Source organism: Microcaecilia unicolor, chromosome 4, assembly GCF_901765095.1.
Source record: "Microcaecilia unicolor chromosome 4, aMicUni1.1, whole genome shotgun sequence".
Taxonomy (NCBI): domain Eukaryota; kingdom Metazoa; phylum Chordata; class Amphibia; order Gymnophiona; family Siphonopidae; genus Microcaecilia; species Microcaecilia unicolor.
Genome location: NC_044034.1, coordinates 70216926 through 70230710, shown reverse-complemented (window position 1 = coordinate 70230710; position 13785 = coordinate 70216926). Strand labels below are relative to the sequence as shown.

General features: G+C 45.7%; 1 protein-coding gene across 1 annotated transcript in view; it reads left to right on the top strand.

The window, feature by feature from the left end:
- The window catches only part of ATP8A2 (ATPase phospholipid transporting 8A2), a 1572980-nt gene that overhangs the window by 252281 nt on the left and 1306914 nt on the right, over window positions 1–13785 (top strand). Inside the window, exon 12 of the mRNA XM_030202396.1 lies at window positions 4896–4973. Coding sequence (XP_030058256.1) covers window positions 4896–4973 — 78 coding nt within the window. The remainder of the gene's footprint in view (window positions 1–4895; window positions 4974–13785) is intronic.

Below are 13785 nucleotides of genomic sequence, written 5' to 3'. Positions count from 1 at the left end.
CTACAGGGAGAGCTGAATGTGCATGACAGTGGGCCAGCAGCTGGGCATAAAAATGTTTAGCTGATGTGTTAGGGCCGTACGCAGATACCAGGAGCATCTCTTTCCCTTGTAGGTTGAGCTGAATTCCCACATATCTCCCCTCTCCATCTTTGAACAACATTCTCGCAGTGCCCATCAAGGATTTGTGCATCAAAATTGCTGTCCCTCCCCTTCTGCCTGTTGCTGGGGAATAAAACACCTCTCCCACCCAGCCTCTTTTTAATTTTTCACTTTCCTCCTTGGAGAGCCTAGTTTCCTGCAGACAGGCTATGCCCACCCCGTGACGTTTAAGAGCTGATAGAATTTTAGCTCTCTTGATTGGGGATGTGATATCACATACATTCCAAGAAATTAAATGTGTTATACCCATCCCCCTTCTGGTTTCCTGGAACTTCCATTGGTAAATACATCTGAGGCCTATGTCTCCCGGACTCCCAGCCTGGCCCCGGAGACATCTCTCTCCCACTGTGCATCACCATGTAAATCTCCGCCCTATCTTCCTTTTTCCACACCTGCCACTTTGGTCTTCTTTGTGTAGATTCCCACGCAATTTTAAAATACCTGAGAATGCTTCCCTTACCTTTCCCTATCCCCTTCCTCCCATCCCTGCCCGTCCCAGACTCCCCTCTCCCCCTATCTCTACTATTCCAAACATACCCTAGACAACAAGAATTTATGGGAGCCCCTGCCATGCCCGAGGCCGCTCCACCCGATCTGTTAAATTTACAGCATAAACCTACTCTGTACTATGTGTAACTAACAATAACCATTTTAGTAGCTCTCACCAACTGTAAAGTCCTTAGAAAGCCATCCTCATTCCCCTGAATGTCCTTCGACCGGCTGCGATCTCCTCTGCTCCAGCGCTGTTATAAATTCTTTAGCAGCAGCCTCTGAGTCAAAGGACTTCGATTTGCCATCTTGTCGGATTTTTAGCACTGCTGGATAAATCATCATGAACTTAATCTGCAAATCCTGCAATCGCCGGCATAACGGTGTAAATTTCTTTCTGCGATCCTGTAGAGACACCAAAAAGTCCTGAAAGATTCTTACAATCTTCCCCTCGAACTTTGTATCATCTCTCTTCAATCGATAGCCTCTCAAAATCTCCATCTTGTGCAGATAGTTGTGCACTTTCAATATTACTGCACGCGGGGCCTGGCGGCCATCTTGAAGCTGGCCCACTCGGTGTACTCGCTCCAGGCACAGCGCTCCTGCATGGTCGGACAGCGCAAACTCATCGTTCAGCCATTTTTCTATTACCGTGGCCCAGTGGCGTAGCCAGACAACCAATTTTGGATGGGCCTGAGCACAAAGTGGGTGGGCACAAAATTTTCTCTCTCCCCCCTCTCCCCCAGCACTTCCCCAACTCAAAATATAAATACTTTAGCTGATGAGGATCCCCAATGTCTGTCAGCTGGGGTCCTCCACTAGAGATGGCCAGAACTCCTCTCCGCCAAGCCCAGCAGGCAGCAGCAATTCCTCGAGCCACTGATGCCAGCACCCCATACATGCTTAGTTGTCAGTGGCTCCAGGATGCTGCCCCCATCTGCCAAGCTTGGTGGAAGGCAGCTCTGGCCAACTTCGGAAGAGATCCCCAGCTGGTAGGGCCTGGGGATCCCCACTAGCTACAGCAAGGGTCAGGGCTGCTGATAACCATGCTGGTGACCAGGGCAGAAAATAAAGAAGCCCCTCCCCAATTCCCTCTCCTCTCCAATCTCTTCATCTGCTGTTACAGTCACACTGACAGACCCTCACAAATTATAGAACAAGGGATCACAAATTAGAAATAAAAATATATACACAAAAGTGAACTGGGAACCTCAGCATGCACTGCAACACTGGAGAAAACAAAACAAAAGCGCATTTCCTTTTCTACTTAACACAATAAAAAGACATCCACTATGCACATTTCCCAAAGCTAACATATTCCATTTAAAACATTCAAAATAAAGTGATTTTTCTACCTTTATTGTCTGGACATTTTATTTTTCCATCATGTTGGTTCCAATTTCTCTTTCCCGCTTTCCTGTCTGTCTTCTGCTAATTCTTCAAGCGGCTGTCCATTTGTCTTTTTTTCTCCTGTCATTTCATTTCTTCACTGCACCTGCCTCTGAAATATTGATCTTTCCTTTCTTTCTTTCTTTTCTGCTTCTGTACACTCAAATTTCGTCCTCTTTCTAAATCTTTTCCTTCAGATATCTATCACATTTCCATTTCCTTCCATCTTCAATCTACGCACCATTACCATATTTCTACCTCTGTAATCACTGTTCTCTCATTTATTTCCTTGTCATCTCCACTCCCTGGGCCTCTTCCCCACGCTTCCACCATTCCCAGTGTCTCCTTCCCTCCACCCTTCCAGCCCAGAATCTGTTCCCTCTTTCTCCCATCCTCACCCTCATAGCCTGATATCGCCCTAACCCTTTTACCACCAGCATCTTCCTGTCCCATCTCTCTCCCCTCTCCTCCTCCATTGTTCAGCATTTTGCCCTTTCTCTTCCTTACTATCCATTGTCCATCTTCTCTCCCTGGATCCATCTTCCCTCTTTCTCCCCCGCTTGTGCATCTCTCCTCCTCCACCTTCATGTCCAACTTTTCTCCCTCTCCCTGCCTTGAGCCCCTGGTCTAACATCTCACAACCCCCCCACACACACACACACACACACAGCATCTCTCCATATTTCCTTCCCCTCACCTCAATGCCATGTTCAACATTTCCCCTCTCTTCTCTCCCTCCTTTTCTTCCACGTCCAACACTTTTTTTTTCTCTCTGGTCCTTTACCACTCTTATGCAGCCTTTCCCTCCCTCTCCCCATCCCATCCCATCCCATCCCATCCCACCCCACCCCTATCCAACAATTCTCCCTCTCTTTCCCCTTGCAGCATCTCTCCATCCCTCCCCCCATATCGAACAATTATTCCTCCACCCCATCTAGCACTACCCTGTCTCACTCCCTACCCTCATCCCAAGTGCTCCTGTCTCTCCCTCTCTCCTTGATCCCTCAAGAAAACCTGTCAGCATGCTGTAGGTTTATTTCTCTCCCTCCCTCCTCCCACCCGCTGACATACTGCACGTTTTTCCCCTCCCCCCCCAGCCAACCGCTGAAGTTTTTGCTCTCTCCCACCTCCCAGCCACCCCTGACCCGCCAGCGCGCTGCAGGCCTTCTTTCCCCTCACTCCCCTTCCACCTCCATCCATCGGGCGGCGCCGCGATCTAACTCTGCAGCAGTGCAGCGGAGCCGAGCCGCTACGTGCCTCCTTCCTTCCAGCTGGCTTCACATTCTCCCGTCCGAACTCTCTGAAGAGGAGGCGGGGCCAGTGCCGCGGCGGAAGAAGCATATTTTGTAGCAGCGTGCGTGTGGACGGCCCTGGTGCCATGCGGTTCTGCTGAAGCAGCTAACACACAGCTGCCCGACGACGCGGATGACGGGAGGGAACGAAACCTGCGTGCTGGCGGGTGGCTGGGAGGAAGGAAAGCAGAAGTGATGGTGAGCAGCAGCAAGGGAAAAGTCGCGGTTTGGGCTTGAGGTGCACCGTTGCTGGGCGGGCCTGAGCCCAAAGTGGGTGGGCCCGGGCCCATCCAGGCCCACCCGTGGCTACGCCCCTGCCGTGGCCAGCACCGAGTCGCTCACCGATTCTGGTATGCTGATCAGACGTAGGTTGCTCCGTTTGGCTCTGTTTTCTAAGTCATCTACCTTGCGCTGCAACGTTTCAACCGTGGGTTGCATGGACGTTAGCTGGCGGTTCACAGGTTGTAGCCCGTCTTCGATCTCAGATATGCGCCGTTCTAGCTCCCCGGTCCTTTGTGTTGTGTCTGCTAAACGCGACTCAAACTGTTCAATCTGTGCCGAGAGTTTTGCTAAGCGCGGCTCCAGTGCTTGTGTCACTGCGGCGGTCAGTTGCGCCAGCTGCGCGGGGGAAAAGTTTTGTTCACCTCGCGGGCGGGGCCTTCTCCTTAGCGATATCCGCTGTCTTCGCCTTGTCCTTCTCCTTTTTGGTGCTACGTGCCGGCATTGATTTGGTCGCTGCTTCTACAAACTTATCCATCGGCTTTCTACTTCTGTTGACACGTTGAGTCACTAATTATCGTTTTTTCTGCGATTTAAATGACGAAAACAGGCGTTGGGGCCTCGGAGAGCAAAGACACACGTCTTACTCTCTCAATGCATCACGTGACTCCTCTGTGTATCAACTTAAAGTTCAACGTTCAACAGGCAAGGAAGGGCCCGGTTTCTGTCAAGCTAAGAGGTCAGCATTTCACAAGGTTTAATTGAGAACTTTGCTGCCTTGGCCACTCTTCTGGTTCCTTGTCCATAACTTGTAGAACCCTCACCCTGAAGGGCTGTTCCTTCCTGCTCTATGTTTTTACTTTTTTTTTTTTAATTTGTACCCCGCGCTTTTCCACTCATGGCAGGCTCAATGCGGCTTAGGTACTTATTTGTACCTTCCCCTGGCTGGACCACAACCTCCTGGCTATGCAGCCTACAGCTAGAATTCTATTAATGTAGCCTTCTGAGGAAGTGTACTTAAGGGAAACTGGGATTATTCCGCACACTCCATCACAGACATTTTGATTTCTTCTCCTTAATTACTTTTTGAATATTTCTATAATTGTTCTTTTATGTTGAAAGTATAGTGTATGTTGTGTAGATCAGTGAAACTCCTACTTTATTCCATTTTGAATTGTATTTTTTAGACAGCAGAATGTAAAAAATGCACAAGGATGAAGAGATTTATACATGGCACTGTATATATTTATGATCAGAGTTAATAAAATACTTTGTTCCCTCTGTAGTTAATACATGTTCAGTATTTAACTGTAAAGCTTAGCTGTGTTTTCACATTTTGTCTTTTAGGACAGAGATATGTACTATGCGGAAACGGATACACCTGCAATGGCCAGGACCTCCAATCTTAATGAAGAGCTTGGGCAGGTTAAAAAAACAGCCTCTAGATTATTATAAATTTGATATCAGTTTGGAAGAAAAGTACATTTTAAAGGATTTCCTTTACTTTAATGAACTTGTGTTTTCTATTTGTATTTGCATCTCTCACAGCTGTTTTCACCTGAAGTCTGTTGCTCGTCTCTTGGAGAGATCTGAGCACTTAAACATTTCCTCCATTCTCCTTCTCTTCCTACTCTGATTTATACTCTCTCCTGATCTTTCATACTTGCTATGTGTTAAAAATCTCAGGTAACCTTTGACTGCTTCCTTTTGTTTTAAATCTATGTCCTTCTGTTGCTAAATGTCATAATTTCCTTCTAAGGAGCTTGTTCTACCTCTGTATCTAAGACATAAGACATAAGGATCGCCACACTGGGACAGACCAAAGGTCCATCTAGCCCAGCACTCTGTCTCCGACAGTGGCCAATCCAGGTCACAATCACCTGACAAGATCCACGGAGCAAAGCATTTTGTACTGCTTGTCCCAGGAATAGTGGATTTTCCCCTATGTCCATTTATTTATTTGTTGCATTTGTATCCCACATTTTCCCACCTATTTGCAGGCTCAATGTGGCTTACAGTTTTCTGTCATGGCATTCGCCAATCCAGAGTGAAAGATACAATTGGTATTACATAAAGAAACATGGATAACATAATAAAATTAAGCAATCAGGTATAGAGAGAAAACATTCAAAATATCAGATAAGTGATGGTGCGTTACAGTTCCTATTATGGATCATTGTGGTATGCCTTGTTAAAGAGATGAGTCTTCAGTGATTTACGAAAGTTGATTAGGTCGTAAACTGTTCTCAGGTCAAGTGGCAGTGTATTCCACAACTGCATACTCATGTAGGAAAAGCTGGATGCATGTATTAATCTGTATTTTAGTCCTTTACAGCTGGGGAAGTGAAGATTCAAGAATGTGCGTGCTAATCATTTAGCATTCCTAGGTGGCAAGTCAATAAGGTCTAACATGTAGGTCGGGGCATCTCCATGAATGATTTTATGAACCAGAGTGCAGACCTTGAACGTAATACGTTCTTTATGTGGAAGCCAGTGCAACTTTTCTCTTAGGGGTTTGGCACTTTCGTATTTTGTTTTTCCAAATATAAGTCTGGCTGCAGTGTTTTGGGCTGTTTGAAGTTTCTTAATGATTTGTTCTTTACAGCCAGCAAAAAGTGCATTGCAATAGTCTAGATGACTTAGCACCATTGATTGTACCAGGTTGTGAAAGAAATCCCTTGGGAAGAAAGGTTTTACTCTTTTGAGTTTCCACATTGAATGGAACATCTTCCTTGTTGTATTCTTCACATGGCTTTAATAACATTCTATGGCCTTTTCCTTCAGGAAGCCGTCCAAACCTTTCTTAAACTCTGCTAAGCTAACCGCCTTAACCACATTCTCCGGCAACGAATTCCAGAGTCGAATTACGCGCTGAGTAAAGAAAAATTTTCTCTTATTTGTTTTAAACTTACTGCACTCCAGCTTCATCGCATTACCCCCTTGTCCTAGTATTTTTGGAAAGCATAAACAGACGCTCCATATCTATCTTTTCCACTCTACTTATTATTTTATATATCTCTATCATATCTCCCCTCAGCCGCCTTTTCTCCAAGCTGAAGAGCCCCAGCCACTTTAGCCTTTCCTCATAGGAAAGTCGTCCCATCCCCTTAATCATCTTCATCGCCCTTCTCTGCACTTTTCTAATTCCACTATATCTTTTTTGAGGTGCTGCGAGCAGAATTGAACATAATACTCTAGGTGCGGTCGCACCATGGATCGATACAGTGGTATTATAATATCCTCATTTTTGTTTTCCATCCTTTTCCTAATAATACCTAACATTCTATTTGCTTTCTTAGCCGCAGCAGCAGAAGATTTCAATGTATCATCAATGATGACTCCCAGGTCCCTTTCTCGTGCCGTGACTCCTAACGCTGAACCTTGCATGACGTAGCTATAGTTTGGGTTCCTCTTTCCCACATGCATCACTTTGCACTTGCTCACATTGAACGTCATCTGCCATTTAGACGTCCTAGTTTTGCAATATGTTCTTGCAACTTTTCACAATCTTCCAGCGATTTGACGACCTTAAACAACTTTGTGTCATCAGCAAATTTGATAACCTCGCTAGTTACCCCCATCTCCAGGTCATTTATGAAAATGTTAAAAAGCAGCGGTCCCAGCACAGATCCCTGAGGGACCCCACTAACTACCCTTCTCCATTGTGAATAGTGACCATTTAACCCTACTCTCTGTTTCCTATCTTTCAACCAGTTTTTAATCCAGAACAATACACTACCTCCGATCCCACGACTCTCTAATTTCCTCTGGAGCCTTTCATGAGGGACTTTGTCAAACGCTTTCTGAAAATCCAGATACACAATATCCACCGGCTCACCTTTGTCGACATGTTTGGTTACCCCTTCAAAGAAATGTAGTAGATTGGTGAGGCAAGACTTCCCTTCACTAAATCCATGCTGACTTTGTCTCATTGGTCCATGCTTTAGAATGTGCTCTGTTATTTTGTTCTTAATGATAGTCTCTACCATTTTGCCCGGTACCGACGTCAGACTCACCGGTCTATAATTCCCCAGATCTCCCCTGGAACCTTTCTTAAAAATTGGTGTTACATTAGCGACCCTCCAATCTTCCGGTACCACGCTCGATTTTAAGGATAAATTACATATCAACAACAGTAGCCTGGGTTGAATGCCATCCAGCCCGGGAGATTTGCTACTCTTTAGTTTGCAGAACTTGCTCCAGGTTTACAGAGATTTCATTAAGTTTCTCCGACTCGTCAGCCTCGAATACCCTGTCCAGCACTGATATCCCAACCAAATCTTCCTTGGTGAAGACTGAGGCAAAGAACTCATTTAATCTTTCCATAAAGAACTCATTTAATCTTTCCGCTATTTCTTTATCTTCTCTGAGTGCCCCTTTTACTCCCCGGCCATCCAGTGGCCCGACTGGTTCTTTTGCCGGTTTTCTGCTTTTTATATACCTGAAAAAAGTTTTACTATGTGTTTTTGCCTCTACCGCTATCTTCCTTTCAAAGTCCTTCTTAGCCTTTGTTATCTGCACTTTGCATCTGATTTATTTATTTATTTGATACTTATATCCCACATTTTCCCACTCATGCAGGCACAATGTGGCTTACAGAGTATTAAATAAGAGTACAAACTTAACAGCTTAGGCAAACATTAAGAAGTAAGTAGGAGGGAAGAAACTAACAAAGTGAACTAGGTAGGGTAAGGGACAAGGGATGCTTTAATCAACATGGTAACTTGAGGGATAAGTCTTAGCAAAGAGGAATGTCTTTAACAACTTCTTAAAAAGGGCATGGTCCACTTGAGTTTTAAGGTGACGAGGTAACGTGTTCCAGTGTTTGGGACTCCAATAACGGAAAGACGAGGCGAAGATTTTCTTATACTTGACTCCCTTACAATTCGGAAAATGAAGGTGGAGATAGGACCGAGCAGCAGGGTTGGCATTTCTAGGCGGAAGGTCGATCAAGGGGAGCATGTATTCCGGGGCAGCCCCATAGATGATTTTATGTGTTAGGGAGCAGATCTTAAAAGCAATTCGCTCCTGTACTGGCAGCCAATGAAGTTTAAAACGCAGGGGGTCGGCGTGTGCAAAACGCCTTTCATTTAGGATGAGCCTCGCCGCAGTGTTCTGAGCCGTTTGGAAAGTTTTCAATAAGGAGGCCTGGCAACCCACATAAATACCACTACAATAATCCAGGTGGGATAGGACAAGCCAATGGACAAGGGTACGAAACAAGTCTCTGGGAAGGAGGTATCTGATGCGCCGAAGCCTCCACATGGCCTGGAACATTTTTTTGGAGACCAAGTGTACATGATCAACCAGCTGGAGATGTGAATCCAGATGCACTCCTAAAAGTCTCAGGCTGTTGGCAATCGGGAGGGCAGAACCCTGAACTGGAAGCATTGTGTCAGTTACATGAGCGTACGTGGACGAGAGGATGAGACAATGAGTTTTTTCCCTGTTTAGCCTGAAGCGAAACACCCTGGCCCATTGTTCTAAAGTGGAGAAACAGGCATCTATGAGGTTGGCAACTTCTGATACTGTGGATTGAAAAGGGATATAGACTGTAATATCATCCGCATAGATGAAAGGATTGAGGTCCAGATTTGCAAGTGCTGTGGCTAAAGGCATCATCATTATATTGAATAGGGTAGGTGAGAGGGGAGAGCCCTGAGGGACCCCACAGGAAGCATTCCACGGTTCAGAAGTGTGGGAATTCACCATGACCTGATAGGACCTTGAGGTCAAGAAACCCTTGAACCAATGCAAAACTGGCCCTCCTATACCAATAGAATCCAGTAGATGGAGCAGGAGTTCATGATCTACCATGTCAAAAGCACTAGACATGTCAAATTGTAACAGAAGAATCTTCCGTCCAATAGATAGTTCTCGTCGAAAGTTGGATAAGAGGGTAACCAGGACAGTCTCCGTGCTGTAATGAACTCGAAAACCTGATTGTGAATGATGGAGGATATCGAAATTAGTCAAAAATTCGTTGAGCTGAACATTGACCAGACTCTCCATCAGCTTGATAACTAGAGGTATCGAAGCCACTGGGCGATAGTTAGAGATGACATCTGGCTTGATCTTTAAATTTTTTGGGATTGGGGTGAGAAGGATGTTTCCATGACCTGGCGGGAAGAATCCTGCGCTTAACATATAGTTAAGGTAACAGGTCAGTTCTACAATGTAACATTTTGGTGCGACCTTTAGGAGATGAGTCGGACATACATCTAATCTGTAGCTTTTATTTGTGAATTTACGTAGAGCAGCAGTCACCTTGTCGGGTAACAGGCGATTGAATTTGATCCAAAAGCGGTCAGCAGGGCAAGCACCCGAAGGCACATCCAAGGATGCCAGAAAGTCATCCACATCAGAGAGGCAGCTGACGGTTGAAGACCGCAGGGTAAGAATTTTCTCCTTGAAGTAGGTTCCAAGTTGTATAGCTGAGGGAGGATCAACACTGGAGCGTTCTAGCTTGCGAGTATCTAGAAAGGTGTTTAGTAGTTGATATATCTGTCGGATGTCCCGGCCAGCCGCCTGCATCTTAGATGAAAAGTAGGTGCGCTTTGCAATTCGGATGGCGTATTTATACTTGCGGTGACTACTTTTCCAGGCCTCCCGAGCCTGATCAGATTTACCTTTTCGCCAAGTTCTTTCCATACGTCGTACCTCACATTTCAAAGCTCTCAGGTCTGTTGAGAACCAGGGTGATAATCTGCGAATGTACGAGGATTTGAGACGCAGGGGTGCAATTGTATTCAGCACAGCATTGCAAGAGTGGTCCCAGTCAGTGAGATAAGTGGGCGAGGATGGTTGCAGATCCAAGCCGTGACTATAAAGAGACCTCCAGAACAAGCTGGGGTCAATGACACCTCTGGTGTAATGTTGGTGAGACTGACGAGGCCGGAGGGGACCTGAGGTTTGCCAACGCAGGGTGAACTGTAGTTTAAAGTGATCCGACCAAGCCGTTTCCAGCCAGCGAATATCATGAACAGAAAAGTTCTGATCGTCAAAAAATTTAAATGAGAGGAGGTCAAGTGAATGACCCTTACAGTGAGTTGGACCAGAGATAGGACATTCAAGGTCACAAAGGTGGAGAAAATCCAGGAACTGGGATACTTCTGGGGATGTTGGATTATCCAAATGGAGGTTGAGATCACCCAAGAAAAGTATGTTCGAGTTGTTCATGCTTGCATTAGAGATGAAATCCAAAAGCGCAGATTGACTGCTTGACCAGGTAACTGGAGGCCTGTAAAACAGCACACAGGCCAGCTGGCCATGAAGGGAGGGGTGATGAACCTTGACAGCAGCAACTTCCAGCGACGAGGAGATCAAAACCGAACTTGCATCTACTATGAGGTGGGAGCGGTAGATGAGCGCCAACCCGCCCCCTCGTTTATCTAATCTGTCCCAGTGGATGATCTTGTAGCCTGCTGGGCAGAGATCCAGCACAATGGGGTCTTTAGGTGTTCTTATCCAGGTTTCCGTGATGAACAACATATCTAGAGCATCGGAGGAGATCCAGTCAGATATCAGTTCGGGATTACTCACTACGGATCTCGCATTTACATAGCCCACATGAAATGATTGGAATTGCACTTGATTCGCATGCACAATGGGAACCAGAGTGCGATGATATTGTTTGCGAGGATGGGGCTTAGAGGCAACAGAGACTGATAGTTGAGCAACTTGTGATGATTTGCGAGATGGCATACGGGATGAAAGCCTCCTGTGTCCAGAGATGATGGGAATGTGAGCGTAAGTGGGTTCAGTAGCAGTTAGGGCAGAATGCAACAGGGCTGACAGGTAGAGAATTTGAATTGTGGAAGACGAGAACATGATTAATCCAGGGGGTAGCAGGAGGTGAGATGAACGAAGACTGTAATCCAGCAATTGAAGATGAGAGGGACAGCTGATATGTGAGAAGGTTGAAATTAAATCCACAGGGGAATCCACAGGTTGCAGGCTAGCGTAGTAAGTCAGTCCGGTCCTGCACTTAGAGCGAACAGAGACAGTAAACCACCGTGTAAATATTAAATTATCCTCACGGATGTTCGGAGCCGTCGGTTTTCAGTCCATTACTGGCGGCCATCTTAGAATTTTCCTTATGCCACTTTTTATTATCTTCAGTCGGTTCTTTCTTCCATTTTCTGAGGGATTCTCTTTTTGTTCCAATAGCCTCCTTCACCTGTCTTTTTAACCACGCCGGTTGTCGTTTGGTCTTCTGCCCTCCTTTACTGATCCTATATAATAATTCTCACCTCCAACGTTCTGACTTGCTGCCTGGGACCGTGGCTCATTCCAGGTTGGTCTGCTTTGCTCCGTAGATCAGGCTGACATCACCGTAGCCATTATGATGTCAACTTCAGAACCCGGGGGAAAAACAACATGCCTCACAGCTGATCCATGTCCAGAGGAGGGTCGCTGGACATGGGTGGCTGGAGGGGGGGCAGGGAAGAGAGGAGGGTCGCTGGACATGGGTGGCAGGAGGGAGGGCAGGGGAGAGAGGAGGTTCGCTGGACATGGGTGGCTGCAGGGGGAGAGGAGGGTTGCTGGACAGGGGTTGCTGCAGCTGAGCCGAGGAAAACCTTGCTAGCGCCCATTTCATTTGTGTCAGAAACGGGCCTTTTTTACTAGCACATGGAATATATTTGGCCTGGGCCTCCAGGACGGTGTTTTTGAACAGCATCCATGCCCATTGTAGGTTTTTTACTCTCTCCTTCGCTCCTCTAAGTTCTAAGTTTTTTTACCATTCTCCTCATTTTATGATAGCTCCCTTTTTTGAAGTTAAACACCTCCCGTAACAGATCATGTGCTCCACAAATGACTAGATCTAGAATTTTTCCTTCTCTCATCGGCTCCTGTACCAGCTGCTCCATGAAGCAGTCCTTGATTTCATCAAGGAATTTTACCTCCTTGGCGTGCCCCGATGCCACATTAACCCAGTCTATATTGGGGTAATTGAAATCACACATTATCGCGGTTCCCATTTTATTAGCGTCCCTAATTTCCTTTAACATGACTGCGTCCATCTGCTTATCCTGGTCAGGCGGACGGTAGTACACTCCTACCACCATCCTTTTCCCCTTGACACATGGAATTTCGATCCATAGTGATTCCAAAAGTCATTTGTTTCCTGTAAAAATTTCAGTCTATTTGATTCATTGCCCTTGTTAATATACAATGCTACTCCTCCCCCAATCCGGTCCACTCTATCACTGCAATACAATTTGTATCCCGGTATGACAGTGTCCCACTGGTTATCCTACTTCCACCAGGTCTTGGAGATGCCTATTATATCTATTTTTTCATTTAGTGCAGTATATTCCAATTCTCCTATCTTATGTCTTAGGCTCCTAGCATTTGCATAAAGACACTTCAAGTTATTCCTAGTCACACTATGTTGATTACTTGACAGTATTAATTTACTATCTTCTGCCTGATTTTTATTATTTCTGTTTACAGATGAATCTATTACGGTCGCCTTTGCAACCTCACCATCAGGAACCCCCATCCTCCCTGTTTGGGCAGTATCTTTACAAGATACCTTATTCCAAACCATACGCTGTTGTGCGACTGTCGGCCTTCCCCTTGTTTCTGGTTTAAAAGCTGCTCAATTTCTTTTTTAAATGCCGATGCCAGCAGCCTGGACCCATCCCGGTCAAGGTGGAGCCCATCCTTTCGGAATAGACTCCCCCTTCCCCAGAATTTTGCCCAGTTCCTAACAAATCTAAAATCCTCCTCCTTGCACCATTGTCTAATCCACGCATTGAGAATCCAGAGCTCTGCCTGTCTCTTGAGCCCTGCGCGTGGAACGGGTAGCATTTCAAAGAATGCTACCCTAGAGGATCTGGATTTGAGCTTTCTACCTAAGAGCCTAAATTTGGCTTCCAGACCTCTCTCCCACATTTTCCTACATCATTGGTACCTACATGTACCCGGACAGCCGGCTCCTCCCCAGCACTATCTCTCTTTCCCTTCTGCACTTACTATAATTATTTGGCATTATTTTGTATTTTGTAGTATCACATTATACAGCTACTGTATACTGAGGATATCATTGTTCAGGAAGTTGTTCCTTTCTTTAGTAATTTCAACTGAATAATGTAGTTTTGACTGTGTTTCTAAACACAATTCACAATGATTTCAGCTTCCACTGGATTTATATATATGTAAAATCACCTACATAATGTATCAGAGCCACGTTTGCCCCAGACAGTGTGGAAATAACTCCACAAGTGGCAAC